At 37.0% G+C, this 13,208-nt stretch overlaps 1 protein-coding gene across 1 annotated transcript in view; it reads left to right on the forward strand.

The window, feature by feature from the left end:
- Window positions 1-12,867, forward strand: part of LOC137410608 (NPC intracellular cholesterol transporter 1-like) — a 31,843-nt gene extending 18,976 nt beyond the window's left edge. The window contains exons 15-27 of the mRNA XM_068096052.1: window positions 4,233-4,415; window positions 4,511-4,625; window positions 5,022-5,149; window positions 5,678-5,812; window positions 5,987-6,128; window positions 8,709-8,847; window positions 8,963-9,096; window positions 9,277-9,400; window positions 10,671-10,886; window positions 11,004-11,235; window positions 11,793-11,906; window positions 12,023-12,185; window positions 12,362-12,867. Coding sequence (XP_067952153.1) covers window positions 4,233-4,415; window positions 4,511-4,625; window positions 5,022-5,149; window positions 5,678-5,812; window positions 5,987-6,128; window positions 8,709-8,847; window positions 8,963-9,096; window positions 9,277-9,400; window positions 10,671-10,886; window positions 11,004-11,235; window positions 11,793-11,906; window positions 12,023-12,185; window positions 12,362-12,465 — 1,929 coding nt within the window. The 3' untranslated portion in view covers window positions 12,466-12,867. The remainder of the gene's footprint in view (window positions 1-4,232; window positions 4,416-4,510; window positions 4,626-5,021; window positions 5,150-5,677; window positions 5,813-5,986; window positions 6,129-8,708; window positions 8,848-8,962; window positions 9,097-9,276; window positions 9,401-10,670; window positions 10,887-11,003; window positions 11,236-11,792; window positions 11,907-12,022; window positions 12,186-12,361) is intronic.
- Window positions 12,868-13,208: the final 341 nt, after the last annotated feature.

Genomic DNA, 13,208 nt, shown 5'->3' on the forward strand with positions numbered 1-13,208 from the left:
AATTATGGAAATGGAAATAATATGGAAATGGAAATAATATGGAAATGAATTATGGAAATGGAATTAATATGGAAACAAATTATGGAAATGAAAATAACATGGAAATGGAAATAATATGGAAATGAATTATGGAAATGGAATTAATATGGAAATGAATTATGGAACTTTTATGAAAATGGAAATAATATGGAAATGAATTATGGAAATGGAAATAATATAGAAATGGAAATAATATGAAAATGAATTATGGAAATGGAATTAATATGGAAATGAATTATGGAAATGGAAATAATATGGAAATGGAAATAATATGGAAATGAGTTATGAAAATGGAATTAATATGGAAATGAATTATGGAAATGGAAATAATATGGAAATGGAAATAATATGAAAATGGAAATAATATGGAAATGGAAATAATATGAAAATGAATTATGAAAATGGAAATTGTGACATACACGTAATCCCTGATACCTGCATGACTTGCCAAGGCACTGAATAGATAGTGAGTGAAAGTGAAGGTAATGCAAGCAGTTACTCATAGATAACATACATAGTCATACTGGGGTTGTATTACATTGGTGTGATGGGAAGCTAATCAACTGCCATCAACTATGAGCTGTACTACCCGGTGTTGCCCGAGTAATAAAAAAGTATTTGGACAGAAAATTTAATTTTATATAACATTTACTATTCTAACTTTTAAACTTCATATCATAAGAAAATATTTTTAAGCAATTTAAATGAATTAAGAGAAAAAAGAAAACAACTCTAAAGGTTTGCAAGCTTTTTCAAACAACTACAACTTTTAAATTTCATATCATGAAAGAAGTGTTTTGTTGAAATAAATTAGGAAAAAAATTAAAACTAAATGTGTTTAAATGTAAAATAATTAGCAAGTAATGGCTAAATATAATCTGTTTAGCTATGATTACAATGAAAAATTATTTAATAAATAAGGTAATAAAAAAGTATATTTTATTTTTATATAATTATAGTTAGTAGAATTAAGTATAATTTATTTTTATTTAATATATAACAACATTTGCCACTTTAACTTTCAAACAACATATTATGAAAAGTGTTTTGTGTAATTGAAATAAATGAAGAGAAGAGAGAAAATAAAAACAACTGTAAATGTTTTCAAGCTTATTCAAACAACTACCACTTTTAAATTTAATATCATGAAAGAAGTTTTTTGTTGAAATGAATTAGGAAGAAAAATGAAACTGCAAATGTGTTTAAATGTAAATTAATTAGCAAGTAATGCTAATTATAATCTGTTTAGCTATGATTACAATAAAAAATTATTGTAATCATAGCTAATTTTTATTACTTTATTTAATAAATAAAGTAATAAAAAGTCTATTTTATTTTTAAATAATTATAATTTAGTATAATTAAGTATAATTTATTTTTATCTAACATATAACAACATTTGCCACTCTAACTTTCAAACTTTTTGCTTGCTTACATCAAGCAAAGATGTCCACTAACTAGTGGACATCTTTGCTTCAAGCTAGTCTATGTATTTGATTGATATGTATTGAAATCTAAGATTACATGCAAGGGCTGTTTGTGAACTGAGGTGACAATGAATCACTCTATCACCATACAATGTCAATACTTTCAGTTGATGGCAGTCGATTAGCTTCCCATCACACCAATGTAATACAACCCCAGTATGACTATCTATCTTATCTATGAATAACCAATGATATACAGCCCCTCATGTTTGGGGGCTGTATATCATTGGAGTAACTGATTGCATTAACTCACTTACTTAACACCATCTATTCAGTGCCTTTTCGATGCATGTAGGTATTGAATTGCTTTAAATAATAAGCATATATTAGAGTAATAAACTATAATCATCATTTCTTTAATATGAGCAATAATTACTCTTTTAACTGGAAATTCATGATCATTCTCATGGCTGACGTTATTGTTCTGTCGGTCACTACGATTGACTAGCACAAAAAAGGGGCGGGGCCTAAACGCTCCTTGTTGGCACCGGAAACGCTCGTGTTGTTAAATGCACAGTTATCACTCTAGGGGGAGATAACTCTATGAGTGTAACACTCAGATAAAATGCGTAGTTGAGGACTATACGTGAAATTCTGCATTAGCTGGTAAACTGAAATAGAAGCTCAGGTATTAAAAGCTAGATAGATGGGGTCTATTATGTAATGCTATTTCGTACAAGATGTTTCTTAGAATGTCTACAAGTAGATATGAGTTCACTTTGTTTGTTTAGAGTTGTCTTCTCGGGTCTGTAAATGATGAAATATTTTTCCAAAGTACATGATTTGCAATTTCCGCTGTTTTTGGAGTAAGGCTTGGCGTGTGATAAAATTTGCAAGGTGATGTGGTAGTCGGTGCTGCTTTCTCGGAGGTCCCATATGTAGCTGCTTAGCTCGGCAGAGTGGTGTTTGGATATGTCCTTGAATGTAGACTTGTGATGGTTATATTTTGTTTTGAAGCTGTTTTCGGTGAGCCCTACATATGTGGCTACAGGTTTGTTGTCACTATCTTTTAGTGACAGTCACTTTTACTTTGAAAGATAGTGACTTTTAATCACTATCTTTTAGGTTTTATATCACTGATTTTGCTAGGCAATTGTCTGGTAATGAGCAGGTGTTTTTATTTCCGCAATTGCAGCCAGGATTAGTTGTTTCTTGATGGTTCAGTGATAGTAGCTTCTGATTGTGAGAGTTGATAGCCTGTTTCACATTGTTCATGCAGCTATAGCTTAATTTTATAATATTTCTGTTAAAGATTTTGTGTAGCTTGTGGTTGGTGGAAAATTCTTCATCGATTAATTTGAAGAAAGTTTTCCCGATGTTAGTGTGTGCGGTGTTGCTGTAAGGGAGGCTGTACCAGATTGTGTTTCTCTTTTTTGTTTATTTCTTGCCTTTCGTTGTTGAGCTCTAAGTGAGGAAAATTCTAGCTTGTGTTGGTATTCACTCTTTGCTAATGCCTCCTGATAAATAGGGGCAGCTTTGCGGAAGGCATTTTCATTTGATGAAATTTCTGGGAGTCTTTTGTTAATTGCCAGTGGTATATTTTTGATGATGTTAGATGGGTAATGAGAATCTTTGTGAACATAGGTAATGGTGGTGTTTGGCTTTATGTATTATGTACTTTGGAAAAATATTTCATCATTTACAGACCCGAGAAGACAACTCTAAACAAACGAAGTGAACCAATATCTACTTGTAGACATTCTAAGAAACATCTTCTACGAAATAGCATTACATAATAGACCCCATCCATCTAGCTTTTAATACCTGAGCTTCTATTTCAGTTTACCAGCTAATGCAGAATTTCACGTATCGTCCTCACTAAGCATTTAATCTGAGTGTTACACTCCTTTTGTGTAATATGAAACTTTTAGTAATTTTTATGCTTAGCCAAATTTTAATAAATTTCTCACCAAATTTATAGTAAGGTCTACTTCAGTATCGAGCACTTTATGCCGACTTTCAACCTATACTTTATTGTAATAGAGAACATAATTTATTAACAAAATTAAATAATTGTAGTGAAGCCATTTTTCATCAAGCAGCCTGGAGATGGGCAACTGGTGCACTGGAGGCTAAGAGTTGATTGTCTAATGGAATTTTTAAAAAGTTTCTCACCAACTTTTGGTATTTGCTCGCATGTATTAGCAAATCTTTTCAGCAATGCCATACGTTTCCTGAAAGGCCTTTAGCCAATAATAAAAAGCTTTTGTAGCCATGGTATTCTGCATTACATTCTAAAACGTTTAGTACTTGCAGCAAAATGACTTGCTGATGTCCAGTCAACTAAGCCTTTAGTATCCTGCATCGAGTGCTGAAATGAGTTTGTTATCATAATAAGTCTAAATACAGTTGTAGTATTCCGATTCTCGTCCAACTTAGAATTTATACGGTAGTTGTCATATAATAGTTTTATTCAGTCTCAATATTGATATATTTGCATTAATTCAAGTTTTTGATTTGAATTCAACACTCTATAATCGTTACAATGTTCCCAACTAAATGGATATCAGGCTGATAACACGATATCCAATTCACCAGCTTGAAAGCGTCCCATTTCTGAGCATGTTAATAGAGTATCATTTTTCAAGAACTTTTTAAGTTCACACTTTCAAGTCATGTTTAAACATCGCTAGTTGCTTTCAGAGGCAGAGTCACTAACTCGCTGTTTAAATTCATTGATCTTGACCCGCTTCCACCTATTTGTAGATACAACAGAAGTTCTCTCTTGGTTTGAGTGGAGTTCTTATCGTTCTCCTTTCTGTGTCGAGCTCTATCGGTCTTAACAGCTATTTCGGCTTCAGTCTGACACTCATCATCCTCGAAGTTGTTCCTTTCCTTGTACTAGCTGTCGGTACAGACAACATTTTCATCCTTGTCAATGCACTTGGGGTAAGTTTCATATATGAAGTCTTCTTCGTTAGTTTGTTATACTTGCAGACATTTCAAAGCGGACATTTTAAGCTCACTAAACATTTTGTTGACAGCGAGACAGAAGGCTCGTTGGGGAAAGTAGAGAAGAACAAATTGGAAGGGTGCTCGGTAAAATCGGACCAAGTATGATGCTGACGAGTTTCACCGAGGTCTGCGCCTTCTTTCTTGGTGAGTTTCTCTGTTTCACTGAGCCCTCTAGTGTTTCACTGAGCCCTCCAGTGTTTCACTGAGCCCTCCAGTGTTTCATTGAGCCCTCCAGTGTTTCACTGAGCCCCCCAGTCTTTCATTGAGCCCTCCAGTGTTTCACTGAGCCCCCAGTGTTTCATTGAGCCCTCCAGTGTTTCACTGAGCCCTCCAGTGTTTCACTGAGCCCCCCAGTGTTTCACTGAGCCCTCCAGTGTTTCACTGAGCTCCCAGTGTTTCACTCAGCTTCTCGGTGTTTCACTCAGCCTTCCGGTGTTTTCATTGGCCTACCACACATCAAAGACATTTCACCTGGTGTTCTTACTGCACTTGATAACACACCCCTTGTGAGATGGTCTCATCTGCTGTTCTTTGCTGCAGGTGCCCTCACAGACATGCCTGCGGTCAAAACATTTGCCATGTACTCAGCTTTTGCTGTACTAATAGACTTCTTGCTGCAGATTACCTGCTTTGTCAGCCTCATCAGTCTTGACATGCGACGCAATGAGGTAGAGTATCCTCTAACTTCCTCCACTCGATGCAAGTCTGAACGTATCTTGTCATGTCAACTATTCCTATAAATTTATTGGGTTTTCTACTTTTGCTTTTGTGGTTATTAGACCTGGTCTCGAAGTTGTACTGAACCCTCTGAGGATTAGTCACACAAAAATGGCTATCTCTGTAAGCAGCTGTTATTATTTTCAAACTAACTAAAAATATGTGCGCTATTTGAATATATTACAATAAGAAGTTATTCTTTGATGGTCCCATTCGATAGAAATGATAGAGAATGGTCTGTAGTGTTTATCTTTAAAAACATATTTTTGTAGAGATATAAAACTGTTTTCAAACAAGCATCTGAAGGAAATACTTATCTGTAGCATTCCTTGGGGAATACAGCTTTGTTCACAGGATTCTGTTCTATCAACCATTATATTTGTAGTTTATGGTTTGATTCAGTTTTCACAGGTGCATCTGCAGAGAACAAGGTTAACAGTAAGGATGGCTTAAAATGCCTATCTACTTGTTGTTTGCAGAAAAACAGATTTGATGTGGCGTGTTGTGTGAAAGCCGATATCGGCGAAAGATATGAGCCCAAATCGATACTTTATATTATATTTAAGCAGCTCTATGCGCCTGCAATTCTCACAGATTGGGCCAGAAGTGTGGTGGTGAGTCTGTCCAACTGCGCTCATTACTCTTCCATTATAATGTGATTATGTGTGATAGCTTTATGTCACTTTGGTAAAACATGTTATTACACTGATGGCATACTTCATGATTTCCCTATCATATGATGTAATTGTCTTTAGCTTTCCATCGTGAGAAGAGCTGCTGTGTTGTAGATCGTTGCATTTGGAATATGGGCCTGTTTCTGTCTGGCTGTCTGTAACAAACTGGATATCGGATTGGACCAAACTTTGTCTATGCCGGAAGGTTCATATGTCATCAATTACCTCACAGAAATCAACACTTACCTATCTACAGGTAAATGGGATACCTGCGCATACATGTACATCTTTCCTGTGAACCTACTCACCTTATACAATACTAAACACTGTTTGACATGGAGAGGGGGTCTGGTGCTCTTTGTGCAGCTTTTTAGATATGATGCTAGCGGATACGGCAGCAAATTCCTTCACATGGAGATATATGTGTGTACACCACATGTAAATCTCTTTTAAAATACTTATGGTTTAACAAGCAGAAAATATGATCTTAGACATTCTTCTTCTGTAGTCATTCTTCCATCGTCATTCAGCCATCAAATGTCTTAATAAAGACATTAATAATGCATCTTCTAACAAGCTGACCTCCCCTAACACTTACAGTACTGAACCCTAGCTCAGTCTAAGACAGCTCAATGTCTGCAATGTTCCCTGTCACAATGGCTAGGGGATGCCTCACCTACGCCTCACATTGTAAAATAAATGATTTTGGAATTACTGTAGTTGGGCGCTTCAAAATGCGTTTTGTAGAATTAAAGCAACATTTGGATAAGAAGTTGTTACAAGGTGCACTTTCTTTAGTGCAAATAAATTTTGCTAAGAAGTGGCCATGTACTGGTAGAACTAGGGCTAATTGAAATAATGATATATAAGGAGATGGTCATCGGAGCTCTAGCAATTTGCAGTATCATTCAATAAGCATCTTCACATCATGACTGCGGTCTTTATACCATATTTGTGGTCTTTACATCATAGTTGTCGTCTTTACATCATACTCGTAGTCTTTGACATCATGGCTGTGCTAATATGCTAGTTGAGGTTGTTTAAAGCTTGAGTGGAACTTGAAGTTGACCGTGTGAATGTGATTTGAGGTTGATCACGTGGGGGTGATTTGAAGTTGATCACGTGGGTGGGACTTAGAGTTGACCTGTGTGTGACCCAGAGTTGACCCTGCAGGTGTGACTCGGAGTTGACCATATGGATGTGGCTTGAAGTTGACCATATGGATGGGGCTTGAAGTTGACCATATGGATGTGGCTTGAAGTTGACCACGTGGTTGTGTCTTGAAGTTGACCACGTGGGTGTGTCTTGAAGTTGACCACGTGGGTATGTCTTGAAGTTGACCATATGGATGTGGCTTGAAGTTGCCTGTGCGGGTGTGCCTTTGGGGCCTGTCATGAGGTTGTTGCTTAAAATTTCATTCAGAATTGGAAAGTTAATTTCCTTGCTGTAATAAAACAACAATGGTAATATCTATTAGATAGGATCTACCTCCTTAATGCACCTAATCCTTCTCCAAATAGTACAGCTCATGTCTCGAGTCTTCCCTGCCCATGGCTGCCTCCTTAATGCACCTAAACCTTCTCCAAATATTACAGTTCATGTCTTGAGTTTTCCCTACTCATGGCTGCAACTGTTTATAACCTGTCATCATTAAAATTACTACTTGTATTTCATTATTAGTTATGACTACTAACAGAGCTGTCTATTTTATGTGCAGGAAGTCAGCTAAGCACCCTAAAGATAAAGCCTATAGCTTAGGTTAGATATTGATGGTACATGGAATTTTATCATGACTTTCAACAACTGTCTAGAATTATAATCATCCTCTACTAAATTAGGCATATTTCATTTAACTGGTGGTAGTGTGAGGCTGCCTATATCATGTATACGCTTCGTATCTACATGGACTTTATGAGTTTGTCAAAGAAGTACTCGGGTATATCCAGTAAATGTATATTACAGGTGCTCCTCTGTATGTACCCAGTAGATGTATATTACAGGTGCTTCCCTGTATGTATCCAGTAGATGTATATTACTGGTGCTCCTCTGTATGTATCCAGTAGATGTATATTACTGGTGCTCCTATGTATGTATCCAGTAAATGTATATTACAGGTGCTCCCCTCTATGTATTGAGTAGATGTATATTACAGGTGCTCCTCTGTATGTACCCAGTAGATGTATATTACAGGTGCTTCCCTGTATGTATCCAGTAGATGTATATTACCGGTGCTCCTCTGTTTGTATCCAGTAAATGTATATTACAGGTGCTCCCCTGTATGTATTGAGTAGATGTATATTACAGGTGCTCCTCTGTATGTACCCAGTAGATGTATATTACAGGTGCTTCCCTGTATGTATCCAGTAGATGTATATTACCGGTGCTCCCCTGTATGTATTGAGTAGATGTATATTACAGGTGCTCCTCTGTATGTATCCAGTAGATGTATATTACAGGTGCTCCCATGTATGTATCCAGTAGATGTATATCACAGGTGTTCTCCTGTATGTATCCAGTATATGTATATTACAGGTGCTCCTCTGTATGTATCAAGTAGATGTATATTACAGGTGCTCCTCTGTATGTATCCAGTAGATGTATATTACAGGCGCTCCTCTGTATGTATCAAGTAGATGTATATTACAGGTGCTCCTCTGTATGTATCCAGTAGATGTATATTACAAGTGCTCCTCTGTATGTATCAAGTAGATGTATATTACAGGTGCTCCTCTGTATGTATCCAGTAGATGTATATTACAGGTGCTCCTCTGTATGTATCAAGTAGATGTATATTACAGGTGCTCCTCTGTATGTATCCAGTAGATGTATATTACAGGTGCTCCCCTTTATTTTGTTGTGAAGCCAGGGCTTAACTACAGTCTTCCACCAGAACAGAATATTGTATGTGGCTCAGCTGGTTGTCCCTTTGACTCCCTCGCCGGTCAGATATATCAGGCATCTCTCCAAGCCAACGGGTGGGTCTATTCGCTCATTCTTTCTTTTCTCTGGTTAGCTAGCCGTTGTTTCTCGTAGGCTAGCTGGTGCGTCACTGCAATACAAACACCAAAGCCATCTATGCACATTTTGCAGGACATACATTGCGCATCCAGCGTCAGCTTGGATAGATGATTATTTTTCTTGGCTTCAACCACCTAAATCAGGTATTGCCTGTTGCCGCTACCGGACGCAGCCAAATGGCACGAAAGTATTTTGCCCGTCTTCTGGTGAGTGATTTTCTGCCAAAGTTTTTCTTAGATAAAACACTGTTCCGCTATTAAATAAAACAGTCCGATTACACTAGCGTAAATAATTGTTGTGGTCACTTATGCATCTTTTGTTAAGAACTCTTTCAAACTGTACTGTCTAGTATTATATCATTCTCAAGTACTTATCATCTTTTTTAGACCAAGATATAAGGTGCAAGACATGTGAGGTTGAGTTCAGCCAGGGAAGGCCAGACTCGGCTGCATTCGAAGAATATATATCTTTCTTTCTTATTGATAACCCAAATCCTACTTGTTCCAAGGGGTGAGTCATGTCTCTTTATGTCTAATTCTGTCTTCCGTATCAAGGGGTGAGTCATGTCTCTTTAAGTTTCATTCTGTCCTCGGTATCAAGGGGTGAGTGATGTCTCTTTATGTCTCATTTTGTCCTCCGTATCAAGGGGTGAGTCATGTCTCTTTATGTCTCATTCTGTCCTCCGTATCAAGGGGTGAGTCATGTCTCTTTATGTCTCATTCTGTCCTCCGTATTAAGGGGTGAGTCATGTCTCTTTATGTCTCTTTACGTCTCATTCTGTCCTCGGTATGTTTCCTCAATCAAGTTACTCCAAGTCAAACCCTATGCTCTTTTCTTTTTTCCATCAGCTGTCTGTCGGTTGTCATCAAGCGCAGTTCACACTGCTGTGGGAGGTCAATAGTATAATAACTATACTTGTTATATTGGGTTGTGGTATATACACTCAATATAATACAGTACAGTATATCCTTTGTATATACACTCAGTATAATACAGTACAGTATATCCTTTGTATATACACTCAGTATAATACAGTACAGTATATCATTTGTATATACACTCAGTATAATACAGTACAGTATATCCTTTGTATATACACTCAGTATAATACAGTACAGTATATCCTTTGTATATGCACTCAGTATAATACAGTACAGTATATCCTTTGTGTTCAGTTGAGTTTCACAATTTTTTATTGCATGTTTTTTTCTATTTGTTGATGACTGTCTGAATCGTAGGTTGATTAGGTAGGTGTAATAATTTTTATAATTTCATTATAAATTTACTAATAGACCAGAAGCTAAATATTTGTGGCTAGAGAAAAGCAAGTATGAATAAGTTAGCACTTATCACCATTGCGGGGTCACAATCATCTTAGTCAAAGGCTAGTAGATTAATTTATTCGTTGGATAATATGGTCTGTTGCCATTGGCTAATATGGTCTGTTGCCATTGGCTAATATGGTCTGATGCCATTGGCTAATATGGTCTGCTGCCATTGGCTAATATGGTCTGCTCCCATTGGCTAAAATAGTCTGCTACCATTGGCTAATATGGTTAGTTCCCATTGGCTAATATGATTTGCTGCCATTGGCTAATATGGTCTGTTGCCATTGGCTAAATGGTCTGTTCCTTGCTACTAAGCATTCTTGTTTTTCCTCAGTGCCTACCAGAGGACTGTGGAGCTCTTCTGAGACCGGTTATTATCTCCTACCTTTAGCCATTCAATAAACTGCATGTTTAATGTAGTCTAAAGCACTAATTGGTCTGTTAACTTTCAGAGGACACGCTGCATACGGTGCTGGAGTGAAGTATAACGGCACATACATGCATAACCAAGTACAGGACACGTACTATATGACATACCACTCTGTGCTCACTAAAGATCAGCAATATATTGATGCCCTTAACTTCTCCCTCAATCTCGCCTCTGATATTCAGGTTACCATGCGGAATAGCTGTGCTAGCTGTACGAATATTGAGGTCTTCCCATACAGGTGCGTTTTATTATATTCGATCAAAGTAAATCAGTTAGCTATGTTGTGTGTTAGAGCAGAAACCTGGTGTTTGGTACCCAATGCTATTGCTAGGCTATTACTGCAATCTTATTGCAGTGTCTGGCATGTCTACTATGAGCAGTATCTCTACGTACAGAAACAGACCTGGCAGAATCTCGGTATATGTTTAGCCGCTGTGTTTGTCGTCACATTTCTTCTTCTTGGCCTTGACCTTTGGTCAGCGTGTATCGCTGTCGTCACTATAGCGCTGATAGTGAACAGTATGTTTGGCCTCATGTACCTGTGGAACATTAGTCTCAACGCTGTCTCACTCGTCAACCTCGTCATGGTACGTACATCAGCCTCTATTTTTATCAGTGATACCTGCAATGATACTTACCTGTATGCGCTTATATTTACATATATTTACTTATATATGTCTATGAGTAGTAGGAATTGATTATCTGCAGTTTCACTAGGAATCATACTGTCTCTAGACTAATTCTGTGTAGTTGTCTCACAGAGGAACTATGGGACCTTATCAAATATGTTGTTGTTAAATACAGCTAATATATATAGCTATATATATACTAATATATCTAGTGGAAATCTTCTGACTAAAAAGTGCTCAATGCCATAAAGGCAGTGCATATAGAATAATTTAAAAGAAGATAAAAATTTTGACTATTATATTTACACTACTAATAGTTTCGTGTTAAAAACACTCATCAGGTGTGTTTTTAACACGAAACTATTAGTAGTGTAAATATAATAGTCAAAATTGTTATCTTCTTTTAAATTATTCTAGCTATATATATATATAGCTATATATATATGTATATAGCTTATATATGAAAAAAAACATCCTAAGCATGTTTGGCATTAGGATATTCTTCCCATTTGCAGACCATTGGCATTTCTGTGGAATTTTGCTCCCATATAATCAGATCCTTTGCGTTGAGTTCAGAGAGGACAAGACTAGAGAGAGCGGAGGACGCTCTCGCTAACATGGGTAGCTCGGTGCGTACTTTCACATTAACATGTTATCCTTATCGTATGTCCAGTAATGGCTGAGAATTGCCTGCATACAACAACTGAATTGCTGCAACAGTCCAACATTATTTTGCACTTTAAAGGTCCTGAGTGGAATCACCTTCACAAAAATCGTGGGTGTGGCTGTGCTGGCCTTCGCGGATTCACAGATATTCGTCGTTTTCTATTTCCGGATGTATGTGGGAATTGTCACCTTTGGTCTTCTGCATGGTTTGGTGTTTCTGCCAGTTCTACTGAGTTTTATTGGTAAGTTGGTTATCACTGATTGTTTGCATGTCTTTCACACAATGGAAGGGTGGCTTTCTGTTTGAACTTGCAAATCATTCACCACCACTCATCATTTATTGGAATTCCACTGTAATAGAATACATTCCTTTTTACTGGAGTATCATGTCATAATCTAGCTTTACCCGTTAACTCAGGTCCACCTGTAAACAAGGCGAGGCTGGCATATAAAACAAAGGTGGCACGAGAGCGTGTAGACAGACAGTATCTTATATCTGATTCTTCAAGGGTCAGCAGTTAGCACCAAAGACTGGGTAGGAGTTGTCCTTCCTTATTCTTGTACTGTTTCAACTGTAGACTCGGTCTAAAGCTGAAACTCATTATACTTATGCAATCAATTGGTTATTCTTTAATAAACAGAATGTAACTGATAAAGATGGTCTTTCAACTGCCCTTTCATTTTATATCACGTGGCCAGAGCTGCTACCATGTGCTCTCATTTCATGCTTCTTATCAGGGTGTAATTATATATCTGAGTTCTTGGCCATAATCTTTCTCAGACCACCTTTTGTCATTGTCTTTGTTGTATTTGTCTTTGCAGGCCAATGGTGTTTGTAAGGTGAATGTTGTTATAACTGCCTTTTTGTTGGATTCTACCTCCTTTTCTATGGATGATTTTATGTAAATAAAACCTCATATCAAACTAAAACATGTATGCATAGCTTGTTTTTCCATACAAAGTTTCAAACACCTTGACTCTACTATTTGTCTCTGTTTTCAGAGAGCTTTTGTTAAAACTTCAGCAGGTAAAACATGCCACATGCATGACTAAGGTGCTGTATACTGATGCTGTAAAGTCCACCTACATGTAGCACTTCTTGATTGAAAAACTTGGGAACATGAGAGGATAAGTTGGTATGTGTGTGAACAGACAGATGAGTATAGTGAACATGAGAGGATAAGTTGGTATGCGTGTGAACAGACAGATAAGTATAGTGAACATGAGAGGATAAGTTGGTATGCGTGTGAACAGACAGATGAGTA

Source organism: Watersipora subatra, chromosome 1 (assembly GCF_963576615.1).
Source record: "Watersipora subatra chromosome 1, tzWatSuba1.1, whole genome shotgun sequence".
In the NCBI taxonomy this organism is placed as follows: domain Eukaryota; kingdom Metazoa; phylum Bryozoa; class Gymnolaemata; order Cheilostomatida; family Watersiporidae; genus Watersipora; species Watersipora subatra.